The sequence below is a fragment of the Cuculus canorus genome, chromosome 4 (genome assembly GCF_017976375.1).
Source record: "Cuculus canorus isolate bCucCan1 chromosome 4, bCucCan1.pri, whole genome shotgun sequence".
Taxonomy (NCBI): domain Eukaryota; kingdom Metazoa; phylum Chordata; class Aves; order Cuculiformes; family Cuculidae; genus Cuculus; species Cuculus canorus.
In genome coordinates, this window is record NC_071404.1 from 32,737,321 (window position 1) to 32,750,981 (window position 13,661).

General features: G+C 41.5%; 1 protein-coding gene across 1 annotated transcript; it reads right to left on the minus strand.

The window, feature by feature from the left end:
* Window positions 1-609: 609 nt before the first annotated feature.
* Window positions 610-5,429, minus strand: LOC104067122 (general transcription factor IIE subunit 1). Its single transcript, XM_009569830.2, has 4 exons — window positions 4,469-5,429; window positions 2,992-3,193; window positions 2,251-2,474; window positions 610-1,860 (listed from the first exon to the last, which is right to left on the minus strand). Exons 1-4 carry the CDS (start codon window positions 4,914-4,916, stop codon window positions 1,484-1,486), a joined length of 1,251 nt encoding a protein of 416 aa, XP_009568125.2. The 5' UTR covers window positions 4,917-5,429; the 3' UTR covers window positions 610-1,483.
* Window positions 5,430-13,661: the final 8,232 nt, after the last annotated feature.

A 13,661-nucleotide genomic window follows, 5' to 3' on the forward strand; every position in this document is an offset into this window, starting at 1 on the left:
CTCTCAGCCGCTCCTCATAAGACTTGTTCTCCAGCCCCCTCACCAGCTTTGTTGCTCTTCTCTGGACACGCTGCAGAGCCTCAACATCCTTCTTGTGGTGAGGGGCCCAGAACTGAACAGAGTACTCAAGGTGCAGTCTCACCAGTGCTGAGTACAGAGGGAGACTCACCTCCCTGCACCTGCTGGTCACACCATTTCTGACACAAGCCAAGATGCCATTGGGCACACTGCTGGCTCATGCTCAGTCGGCTGTCAACCATTACCCTCAGGTCCTTCTCCTCTGTACAGCTTTCCAGCCACTCTTCCCCGAGCCTGTAGCACTGCATGGAGTTGTTGTGCCCCAAGTGCAGGACCCAGCCTTTGGCCTTGTTAGACCTCATGCCATTGGCCTCGGATGTCCAGGCTGCTGAAGCTCTCATCCAGCCTGGCCTTGAACACTTCCCAGGAAGAAGCATCCACAACTTCCCTGGGCAAACTGTTCCAGTGCCTCCCTACCCTCATTGTGAAGAATTTTTTCCTAATGTCTAACCTAAATCTCCCCCCTTCCACTTTAAAGCCATTCTCCCCGCCTCATCACTACATGCCCGTTGTCAAAAGTCCCTGCCTAGCTTTCTCGTAGGCCCCTTTCAGATACTGAAAGGCTGCTATAGGGGGTCTCCCCAGCGCCTTTTCCATCTTCTTCAGGCTGAACAACCCCAACCCTCAGCCTGTCCTCATAGCAGAGGTGCTCCAGCCCTCTGATCATCTTCGTGGCCTCTGGTTTAAAAAGAGGACAGGAGAGTGCATGAATGAAAGAAGCAGAGTCTTCTGCTTGATACATTGCTTGCTTTCTTACCAATCTGCACTAAAATGAATGTTATATTTTACTGTGCAGTATCCATTGCAGTTCCAGAGCCAGCTCTGTGGAGCAGTAAGAAAAATAATTACCTGAATTCTTTGTAAAGATGCAAGTTGAGGCCAGAGCTGCTTTTCTTCTATAGCTAAAACAGATTAGTAATAGCTCTTCCCTTAGAGAGAAGTTGTATGAAGATCTGTCTGTAAGCGTTGCATAGGAAATGACCTAACAAAACAACAGAGCACATAGGCATGGAATTTCATTTTCACTATGGAAGTATCTGCTGGTCCTAGGAGGAAGGTGGGATAATAGATTTCTTATAACAGATTCAAACATCTCCTTTTAATATATGTTTTAATCAGATCCCATTGTATCCTGAAGTAATTTATGCTTCAAAACTAATTACAGCATTCAAAGAGTCCAAGCATTAAGACAACAGAAAAACCACAGTAACTTGTGGTTGTTCTTGCTCTAGTTACCTACTACAGCAATACCATCTTGCATAATAGCAAAGGGTTCAAACAAAACTTAACTCTTTACTGGTAAACTTTGAAGAACATAAGTTAAACTATTAAATTAACTGTCTTATTTATTTCAAAAGTTGCCTGTACCCCTTCTGTGCAAGTTTGCATATTCGTACAGTAGTATTTATTCAAAGACAGACTGGAACATTTCTTGGCCTACTTTTATATAAGCTTCTTTCTCTTCATTTGTCATGAGAGAAACAAGGGCTGGATTTTCACTAACCTCGCCATACGAATAAGGCTGACCAGCTACCATTAAAATGAGACCTTCTGTTTCTGGTTCCTCCTCTTGTTCAGTATTGTTGTCTGCCACTTTCATTCCTGTTCTTGAGTGCTTGGCATCTTCTTCAGACTCGCTCGTACCACTGCCCGATTCAGGTAGTTTGCTTATGACAACAGGAGACTGATTGATCAATGACTTTGATTCATGGATCAGAAGAGTCTTGATGATTTCATTATCAGTGACAGTTTCTTTAACACTTTCTTCAGTAGCATTTACTCCTAAATACACAATACTAAGTGTTAGAAGTACCAATAGTTTCCAGTTACCACAAGCATTCTACATAAATGGATCTTTTTTACCTATACTTCAAATTCTCTGGAAAGTGCAGATGCTTCCAAGAGCTTTCCACTTCAAAGATTAAGACTAATGCTACTGCACAGTTAGAACCAAAAATTTCATGACCTGGTACCTGATCTCTGGCTTTAGGAACACTACCGAAATCAGTCAAAAAACTTGTTTTTATAAACTAAGGTCCAATAGCCAGTACTGCAGAACTGAAGCATTACTCTACGTTCTAAACCAAGCTCACTACATTTTCAGGTAGGAAAGCTATATTGAAGAGTAATAAAGCTACTGAATTTAAGTATTTGCCAATGCGTAAAACTTACCGACACTATTGTTGGTGGCTGTTGTTTCTCCTTCCATGGTGCCCTGAGACATCCATATAGGTTGCTCTTTAACGGCTTTTTCTTTTGTTTTCTTCTTGGGCTCAGAGTCTTGGACATCAATAACTAAGTTTTGGGTGTGCATATTGCCAAAAGAGGAACATCTGTTGGCCCATTTTTCAGGATGGCTGCAGGATTCCAGCACACTCGCACCCACCTGATCAAAGCTGAATGAAATGTCACAGATTTTGGACAGGTTACATTCAGGCAAGAATACCCCGGTTCCCATTCAAAAAAAGACAAAACAGGATGCTTGGTTAGCAGACGAGCTTTAGCAAGTGCTCTGTATTAACAAGATTTGCATTCCCCATTGCCTCATCGTGGAGGCAAGCGATTCTAAACCATAGACATTTGCATGGTCTCTTCAGTAGTGCATCACTGGATGAAGCAGTGATAGGAAAACATTGCTTTCTCACAGAAAGGGCTACATACGTTAGCTGAAGGAGAAATCTAGAAAATTAATGACTCTTAAAATAAAAAGCAGCAAAAATAAAACTATAGATGCGTAACAATAATTTAGAATGCCTTAAAAACTACAGGCTTCTTCATTAAACAGCTGCCAGTAGTGAGTAAAGCAGAATGTAGTAGAAAGTAGGCTGCAAGTTCAGTATTTCAAAGATTTTACAACTGGAAAATTGTTGAGGAGTTTTGCATCGATCAGAAGTTATAGGGTTATGTTTATACCTTCCTGATAATTCTGGTATTTCTGTTGGCAGAGGCTCCAGTAAGTCATATGGCAGAGCAATATCTTCGGTCTCGCGCAGTAGCACAAAGATAGGTTCAAGTTGCTCATTAAATTTTGCTAGCAAGATTCGAGCATCACGCTTAGGAAGTGCTGAGGCATCTTCCTCTACTTCAGTGTGGCAGTAAGTGCAGCGCAAAGTCTCTGCAACATTAACCAAATTGGAAATACTCCTGTTCATACGATGCAAAAGATGACCAGAACCTTGTTAGGAAATCACAGCCTGGACAACTACCAAAATGTTCTGAATGCACTAGACTTTATCTATTTGTTGACATTAACTAGGAACTGAAGTTATAAAACACAAGCTGGTTTTTGAGAAGGACCAATATTCACACACTTGTTATGCAATAGAGAAATATTGGTATTGGGGGAAATTAAATTGGCCAGACATGAAGTATTATCAGATTGTAAGGTTTATTTTTTTCTTCTCCGATCTCATCTTTTCCTTAGTTCATAATTCAAGAAAAAGACATTTGCAAGCATAAATAGCATCTGCTTTTTGTTGTTCAGAGTTCTAAAATTAAAAGACTCACGTAGAGTGAAAGCACATGCTAAAAACCTACATTTATGTCTTAAGCGAAAAAGAAAGAAAAAGTTAATGCATAGTCTGTTAAAGTATATCACCAGCCTCAATGTTTGCATTTCAGTAACTTGGCAAAGTCCTTCCACTTAGAACAAAAGGGTGACTTTCCTGACTGACAGTACACTAACTTCACCTTTGAGATTTCAAGTTAGTTACATAGTGTAAAGCTCATTCTCCCTGGTTCTGGCATCCTCTCTATACCATGACCCAGACGTTAACCCAATCACTGTGCACATTGTATTGCAGTATGGTGCTGTTTTAACTCATCTTCAGAGAGTACTTGTTTTTCTTTTAAAAAGGAGAAACCCACAGCTCTGATTCCACTTCTGTTATAAATGTATTGTGTTTCCTTGGGAAGAACCTGAGCTTCCCTGTTTCCAGCACAGGAGTGACAGAACACATTACCTCTTCCGCTGAGCTGCAATATGTTCATCATCAGAAGAAGTGATTGCACATATGGATTAACTCACAAATTCAAACCACATTAAAATAAGTACTGTAGTATCATTTCTGTATGAGGAAGTGGGACTCACGAGACTTGGATGAGTAATCTCAACACGGTTAAGCGTCTTGGTCCCAGTAAAGCTGAGGCCTGAAACCTGGTTACCAGCTCCCAGCTCATATATTCAAGATTGTTCTTCCTCTTGCTTGGCCTATTCTACAGAGAAAGATTTTTTCTCTTACTATCAGCTCCCAGCTACCCCTGTTCTAGGTCCTTGTCCACTAGCAAATAAGTAGTATGTCCTAACAAACATGCTTTTATTGCAAAGTTTGTACGGGAGCCAATTTTGTCCAGAGTTATTCTTCAAGATAAAAGCAAGTAAGCAACATACCTGTAAATATATCAAAGAGCTGATTGACTTCTAGGTCCGTGTAAGTGCTGGAGCAAGATGGACATTTAAAAGAAGACCTGGTAGTTGAATCCCGCTCATCTGCTTCTATCTTCCGGCGTATATGGTCTAGCTTGTATTTTACCACATCCACTAGCACTTTGTAATTGATGTAATAGTAATTGTGCCTTGTGCTCTTCCCTTTAGGCCCCGTTTCAACTCTCATTCGCATCTTCACAAACTTGTCTGCCTTGAGCGTGTTGAGTATGGCACGCAGTTGTTTACGTTCATACTTGAGCAACTGTAACAAGTCATCTTCTTTCACACAGGAGTAGCGGATCAGTATATCAAGGGCCAAGGAGAACTCTACTCCATAGAAGCCACGCACCATGTACTTGGCCAGGCGCTTTAGGGCTGCTGGGACCTCTGTGATAATGTTTTGCTCTTCCATCAGGAGCTGAACCACTGTCAGAAGTGCTGTACAACAAACAGAAGGGATGTGAGCTTTGGCAAACCTTTCTTAGCCTCACAGACAGGTATAAGGCAGGTCATTTGCTGTGCTGCACTTCTGCAAGAGTCTTCAATCAATGGATTAATGTAAAACCTTAACCTCCACCTGGGGATGGGGAAGGTAGCAATAGATACCAAAGGTTACCTACTCTTTAAGTACAATGATTACACCTGGAATATTCATGTTCTCTTGTGTAAAAACCCACAAAAGGTATCTAGGAAAATAGGCTACAAAATTCTTAATTCTTACAGAGGACAGCAGTTCAAGAAAGACAGGGAACTACTGCAGAGAGTCCAGTGGAGAGCCACCAAAATGATCAAGGAACTGAAGCATCTCTCTTACGATGAAAGGCTGAGAAACCTGTGTCATCTTAGCCTGGAGAAGAGAAGACAGAGAGGATCTTATGAATGCTTATAAATATGTACAGGGTGAGTGTCAAGAGGATGGGGCCAGGATTTTTTCAGTGATGCCCAGTGACAGGACAATGGGCACAAACTGGAACACAGGACGTTCCATCTAAACATGAGAAAACACACCTTCACTGTGAGGGTGACAGAGCACTGGAACAGGCTACCCAGAGAGGTTGTGGAGCCTCGTTCTCTGGAAATATTCAAAACCTGCATTGATGCACTCCTTTTCAACCTGCTGTAGGTGAACCTGCTTTAGCATGGGAATTGGACTAAATGATCTCCAGAGCTGCCTTCCAACCCTGACCATCCTGTGATTCTCTGATAAAGGTATGCAGAGGAGATTTCAGTGTACTGAGAACAGTCAAGAAGCTCCAGAGAGCAGAGAAGTGTGCAGGACAGCTTAGATTTATTGCTCTTGCTCCAGGGCTGTGGGCTGGAATCCCACGCCTACATTCCAGTGTTTTAACCCCAGGGACACTTCAACATAAACCACGAGATATCTGGAACACAGACAAACGTCAGTCTTCTTCCACAGAAAAAGATGCTGACTTATGCTAAAGACTTCTCTTTCTTCCTCTTTCCAGTCTCACAAACTTTGAATTTGTTTCTGTGCAGTGGCTAATACTGCACAATATAAAGGAGGACAGTGTCCTCAGCCAGCTCCAGCGGTCAGGAGCATGTCTTTGAGTCTCCTCAGGCTCTGAGGATCACTGAACTCGTTCTTCCACACAGTGGGCAAGTAGCCTACAGAATGGAGGCATTGCAGCCTCCAGGACGGGCCCAAAGGAAAGTGACCATCATGTATTTATTACTGTGACCCAGTCCAGCCCCACTGAGGGGCGTCATGGGCAGCCACAGTATCCATACGGGATACAGTACCAATCACGTCTGGGTGAGCATCTCAGGAAGGGCTGAAGTGCCCTTTGTGCAAATCGGTTTTATATGAACAACAGTTGGATTGAGGCACTATTGAAAAAAAAAAAAAGAACAAAAACCTTTCTGCATGTAGTCCTTAGCTCATGGGGCAGAACCCTGACACTTAAAGGACTCGCATTAAGAACCAGTCTCATGACTGTATATCTTGCCCCAAGCCAAACACAGAATGAAATAACTTCAAAGGGAGCGTGATAAGTAGATGAACTCATTAAGGAAGAAGGACCTGAACTATAAGCTTGAGTTTTGCTGACCTACTTGTTATCTGGATGACTTCTTATCCAAGAATTGCATTGTGTACTTGCGTTTCTAAAGCAAGCAGTACGCTAAAGCGCTAGGAAGTCTGGACTGCGCTGAAGTGCTTTTGAGCGCTTTGATGTTAAATGCTTCTCTGGTCCAGAGTCTTACAACCATGTAAACAACACATGGAAAGAAAGAAAGAAAAAACCCGACCAAACAAAGCAAATCCACCCCAGTGACCACTAACAACCAAAATCCACCCACAGAAAAACCAACCACCACACCCATAAACCTTTGATTTAATGTAAAAGGAAATGGCTTTCTTTTACAAAAATGTCTGAATTTGTCTCAAATAAAGAATTCATGGAAAATACAAACCCCTTGAAAAGTGTTTCTTCAAGCTGCAAAAGAACCAAAATTGTATCTATTTTATAGTAAAATCTATATAAACTCAACATTGGTTGAAAGCCTTGTCTACAGCATTTTGGTATGTTTGAGCTTGTATTTCTCCAGTCCACTTTGAAAAGCCTCTGCATCTTTCAATCACCAAACCTAAAAACCTTGCAATTAAGAAAAACTGCCAATTTTTAAAAGCTGTTGTGTAGTTTTCAGTTCACAGGCAGCAGTTCCCCTTAGGGAGTTTGAGACCACCCTTATCAAGGAGAGGAGGAGGAAGAGGAGCAGCTCCCTGCAGAGACAGAAGGGCTTTAAACAGGAATCTGCTCTGCAGCTGGCTAAAAGCCTGCATTATGGGAACGGGTATTTTACTACTCATGTAGGGTTTTTTTTTCTTTTTTTCCTAGCTGATAGCATGTACGGATAAGATACCTTAGGAGTCACAGCCTAGTTTCTACCTTTACCTGCTTTTGAAGTACTCATTATTATGAGAGTAGGAGCTACCTTCTTATTACATGGATTATTTCTAAGATTATTCAGTAACTTAGCTGCCTGAGAGGCCCTTCTGCTTATAGTTAGTTAACGTGGAGCATTACAATCTTCATCAAGGAAAGATGAATGCAACACTTTCCTTTCCCCAGAATCAGGAACTACCTTTAGGATCCTCTTTTTGCTTTGAGAAACCTACACAGATTTGCTTGTTGTGCTGGCAGGCAGCTATCAAAAGCAGTATTTCAAGTTAACAGGCAACATATAGAGCAAGTTCTGCAAGATTTCTCTGAAGCCAGTTGCTTCATTAACATTTTATTTGAGCGGCCTGAGAAGGCAAACTACTCATCTCACACATTAAAAGACACTAAACCAGATTGATTAAAGTAGTCTTTTGTCAGACTTCTTATAACCATCCCATTTGTAAAAAACTTAAAAACCTTTTAAAAACCATTACCTCTCTTGGATAGGCAGAAAATTTCAGGCCGACGTTGTAGAAGAATCACCCCTTTCCTAAGGGTTCAAAGTAGCTGCAAAACAAGCTTAAGTATTTCCCAGCCTTTTCCTAGACCTATCTGTGATAAGCCCTAATTATCACCCAGCTGGAGCAAGAGTCCCCAGATCACATTTCATTAGCAACTGAATGAATTCAACCTTACACACCTTGCATCATGATAAAGTTATAAATCCTGTTGCTCAATGACATCCACCTACAGCAGGCAAGGACTGAAAATGCAAATGACTGCAATCTTTGATTAGTGTTTTCATTAGCATGACTTTAGCAGACTGAAAGTAACATAATAATTAACTCTTCCTGTTGCTGTTGCAAACCAAGTATTTAGTGTAAGTAATGTACATAATTTGTGTTTAGACGCTTTCATAAGCAAATAAACCTAGAAACTTCAATATCTGGCAAGGAAAAGTCTGGAATTTAGAGGTTTACTAGTTTTTGCACTTTCACTTATTTATCTTTTTAGGTGGTTTATATATTCAAAAGGAAAACAGAAGATTTTTTTTTTCACTGTATTATTTATCCAGAAGATAAAAGTTATGAATACTCCTATTCCCTTTTATGGGTTAAGCATCTGTGTTTACAGTGTTGAAATCAGGTTGTCAAACATTGTACCGTCCAGGGTTAATAAGCTGAATTCTACTAGGATGGCAATCATCATACTCCAGCTCAGATGTAGGTGTCCTTCTTATGTTTTTTTATGTATGTGCAGTGGAGGCTGGTGTTTTGTAGAGCTGTGACTTAGGTCATCTTGGTACGTGTTGCAGCGTGCATTGTGCTTCTATTGTGCTTTTGCTACTGCAGTTTATTGCTGGGACTCTGACTCTCCAACTTCCCTGGCATGTGGGTCCATGGAGAGCCCTGAAGGTGCAGGAGCTTGTCTGCAGAGGACAGGCTGTGGGACTGGCATGTAAACAGCACTAGAGAAGGTGGTGACTCTGGGAAATATTCAATACCAGAAAAGAAACCTCAGATTTTTGTAGCAAGAATTCAGGTGTCAAACTACTTCAAAAGTATGAGACTGCAGTTTAGAAAATCCCTGAAATTAGCTCTGCTTTTTCTTGTGGTTTATAGTAGCAGAGATTGGTTGCATGTCTTATGGTGTGAAAAACTCTGCTACTACTCTTTTTTTGTGCCATTAAATAAGAAACTATTCGGCAGATACCCACAGTTAAGAAGTGTAATTGGCATAAACCTTCAACTGGAAATTTAAAATACTCATACAGATCAATTTAAGCAGACAAACCTCATTCGTACACCTCATTCCATGTAGCGGTTCTTGAGTATGTTTCTTTGCTTTCGTGTTACACTGGAAAATGCAAAACAGCAAGACTACTTGCTGGTACCTGTTGTGTTTAGTCTATAGGACATGTTTACGATGAATAATACTTACGGTTTTCCTCGCCAAGCATTTTGAACAGGGACTGTGTCATTTAACTGCAGCACTGTTATTCATGTGACAGTTCCCAGCCTGTGTGCGGAGATGTGGAATCAGCCAACAATAGGACACAAACCAGCTTTCTAAATGGAGGAGAGTGATGGTCTGGCTGGTGCCACGTCTTTCAGAAACAAACTCACAAGCACCTGTGCAAGCTGTGGCTGACAACTCCAGGGTTGTTTGGTAAAGACAGTTAACTCACACGTAGCAGAGGTAAATCCACATGTAGCAAAGCTACCACTCAGCCACGTGTCTGCCTGTTTGGTGTCTGGGAGACAATTCTGGACAGGATCCTACTGTGCTGCCTTTGTCCTGCGTGCTCAGAGCAGGAGTGAAAATGGAAAGCTAAAAGAAAGAACCCAGGAAGCGTGGTTTGAGCAGGTATTTCTGCCTGTGGGTAGCCCTGGCATCAAGGGCCGTGGGAAGCAAGGTTTGTGCCAGTCTGTTGTTGCAATGTTGTGTAACAGAGACATTACTGAAAATGGGAGCTTGAAATGGGGATAAGCAAAGTCGCCTGGCTTCATTTCAAACTCAGTTGGGTGGCTGAGACGATTATTTTGAACGGTATGGGCATGCCTTGCACTCACAGGCTGCCTGACGAAAAGGAGGCAGCTGATCAACGGAGCAGTCTGTAGCAGAGGCTGAAGGAGAAAACTAGTGGGTCACTGCTTTGGCGGGCAAAAGTATAATTGAGACTCCAACAGAGCAAATGCAGTATGTTTTACTTGTTGGCAGACCAGATGTTGTAGACAACCTGCTAGGAGGTTGTGATGTCCATCTTGGGCAAATGGGAGCTGTTATAAGTTGTCTTCTTGTCCTCTCCAGGCCCAACAGCTGCTTTTCTGCCTTTCTCCAGGCAGACACGTGGAAACTACGTTTTTCTGTAACCTGCATTCTCCACACCAACTGATACCTGAGCTTTAGTTTAAAAAATAAAATCTCCAGCTGTCTAGCTTGTTCATTCAAGCACTGCAAAACTAGAAAACACCAGGATCATCATAAATGCCCATATGTAGCCTGCTCCCCTCTATGTGCAAGGCTCTTAATAACACAATCACATCTCTCTTCTTTTTCCCCATGCTGGCCGTTTCACAAAGTCTCTGCCTCAGCCAACGTGTGGGACGTTAATGATCAGCGTCCAGTGTGTGTCCCGGAACCCTGCTTATTTTGTGAATCATCCAAACCTTGCACTAAGATGATTATTTTTTCTTATATGTTTTCCTATGGTGCTTTCTAATATGTTTTCCTATGGTGCTCTCCTTGTATTAGCTAATTCCGTGATCCTTAAAGCCGTGCTGGTATTGAATCAAATAAACTTTGAAGGCTTTAGACCTATTTTCAGATTAGTTTATGTTCTAATTTTCCTGATACCTAGAAAAGACAGAGGATACCGCGCCTGTGTGGAGCTCTGAGATACAAAATTTGAAACCAAAATTGCTGGATAGTTTTGAGAGCATGAAATGAGGCCTATTAAAAATAGGATATATTTTACAGTACTTTATATCACTGCAGCATAGTTCCCTCTGTGTTGATTGCTGTTATGATCAGTGCTTCCCAGCTACAACCACTGGTATCACAGACTGGGTACTGGCCAAACTACACTATCTCCTGTGTTGCCTGTGCAGCAAAAATGGGGAGAGAACTCAGTTGTCCCAGAAGGTACTTAAAACTGCCAGGTGTGTAACACCATTCTTTCTCTTGCAAGGCATTATCTTATTTACTATCTTGAAAGCCTTTCTACTTGATTATCCCGTCCCCATTCATCACAAGAACGCAGCCAGTCCTGTGCAGTGAGTAAACAAGAAATCTCTGAAAAAGGAATTTTGGGATCAAAGAGGCTGTATCCCATTCAAAACAGAAGGGGAATGAGTGGCAGCTACACTCGTTGGCTTCTGGATGCTTCACAGCCTTAGTATACTTTTAATGTAACTTAGCTTGCTTTTAAATCTAAAGAATGGTTGCTTGGGATAATAATTATTTTTTAAAGGATCAGTTTAGATCTACTGCCTGCCAGCATGATTTAAAAAAAAGGCACATGGTAACAGCAGTTCCTGAGCACACAGGCTGCTGCAGGTAGGGAGGCACATTTTGGTTGGAGTTTCAGATGACAGAAAAGGAATGCTGAATTTAGGGAGTAATGGGGTCAGTAGAGGACTCTGTTGCAGCTGCCAAATCTTCATAGCCTGCCACTCTTGGCTGTCTTCCTGTTCTGTTTTACTTCTCTTTTCTCTGACACTGGCTCATAGCCCGCTCCTTTTTTCCTTTCCTGGTTCCCCCTCTCCACCCACTTGCTTCTACCCTTTCTCCCCCCCTTGGCTCATGCAGAAGGCACATCTGCTGCAGCTGGACAGGCCTATCTTAAGAGAGCCGTTTCCAGCTCTAGGATGATGGTGGACGTACACCTCTTACAGTAATGCAGATGTAGTATTTTAGGAACCGAGTTGGTGCAAATTATATGTAAATACTCAAAGGTTTAAATACTGCTGTAATTCAGACGGTGGGCGGAGCCTGAGAAAATGCTGCGTCTAATCCAAACACCTCCAGGTACCTGAATTAAAGTTCCGCTTTAAAAACAAGATGGTACTTCAGCACTTTGCTAAAACTTGGGGCTCATGAACTGTTGGGTTTTTTTCACCACAGACAAAAAAAAGAAAATTGTTTTGTTTATCTTTCTCAAAGCAAGCCTTAACATTGGACTTACCTTACACGCAGAAATATCCAATGGAGGCAGCCTCACTAGTGGGATTCTTCTACTGCTCATGCATAACCCTTGAACTAGGAGAACAAACTTTGCAAAAGAAAATAGACTGAGAGAGGCTGACTGATATAAAATTAATGTAATTCAGAGCTGATTCACTGTAGATCAGAAAGCGTCCCAAGTACAGTGCTTCTCAACATATAAACCCACTAACACTCCTTTATAATTATTGTCCTCTCCTCTAAGTAACAGAGTGTGGGAGCAAGCTGAGGCTGAGCTACAGAAGACCTCTAAAATCTTTGATACCACAAGTTATGTTGCTCTGAAATACTGGTTTGGCACAACTGCATGGTTTGCTCGCCTCTCAATCACAGTATTTGGCCAATTGGTACATCAGGTTTCCAGACTCTCTTAACAGTCAAAAGGAGTTTCTTATAAAACGCATAAATTGTGGTTTCTGCCACGTCTTTGAACATTATTCTTTCTGGCTCATCTTGTTCTTCTGGTGCAACGGATGAGAGGTTTTGCTGCTGGGAGAACTTGGGTGTGCCTTTCTCACCAGCCTGTCTGGTCCTCCAAAAGCAGAAGAAAGTCCGTCTGATGATCTGTGGCAGACACTTTCCAGGACATCTGTGGGTACTGCTCTGGACTTTTGCTTCCAAGCAAAGCCTTAACTTTTAACTGATCCTCATGCAAACCCACTTGCACGTGTGTCCCAAAACTACTGCTTGATTTTGACAGAACCAAATTCCTTTCCTGGATTCTCCTGTCCTCATGAGCTGCCAGCATTTTGCTTTTCAACATGGGAAATGCATTCTTTCTTCCTCTGAAATGATACAGGGCTTTGCAGAGGTGTAAAATTTTCTTGGTATATGACATTCTTGGCATTTAAATGTCAGCACCCAAAGAAATGCTTTATCTTTCCTTTAATGCCTTATGCTATCAAGGTCAGAAAAAACTGGACTCTCTGTATTTACATTAACAGTAAAAATCTGCTGGAAGCTAAAATACCAAACCTGTTCTTTGTAGAACTAGACTATGCAGTAATAATAAAAAATAATAAATAATAATATATAATAATAAAAAAGTATGTTTGCCTTGTTGCTTACATGCTTTTTTTTTTTGCAACCATTTGATGTTTTTCCACAGCAGAACTAGGAAAGCTATGTAAGTTCTTTAAACTTAAAACAGAAAAAACACGCTGTTGCTTACTTGATTTGGAGAAACAGCAAATGTCAAAAAAAATCAGACCACCCTCCCAGTGTTTGTGAGGTACCTCAACTAAGTGTACAGCAAATAAATATGAAGAAACACTCATTTTCATTCTTTGGTCTTTCTGTTAAAAAAAAAAAAAAGCAGCTAAATTAAATCCCAAAGTTGCAAGCAGTTGTATACATTTCTTCAGTGAACTCATCTTGGCTTCTGTTATACCGCAAAGGGCAACGGGCATGGGGGGAGGCAGGAAACTGATGTTAAAAATAGATGTCTCTATCTGTAACAAGATTAAACTTTTCGTTGGGCTTGAGACAACCTTCAGAACGAGTGCTGTCAGAGTGACAGATAAAGATTA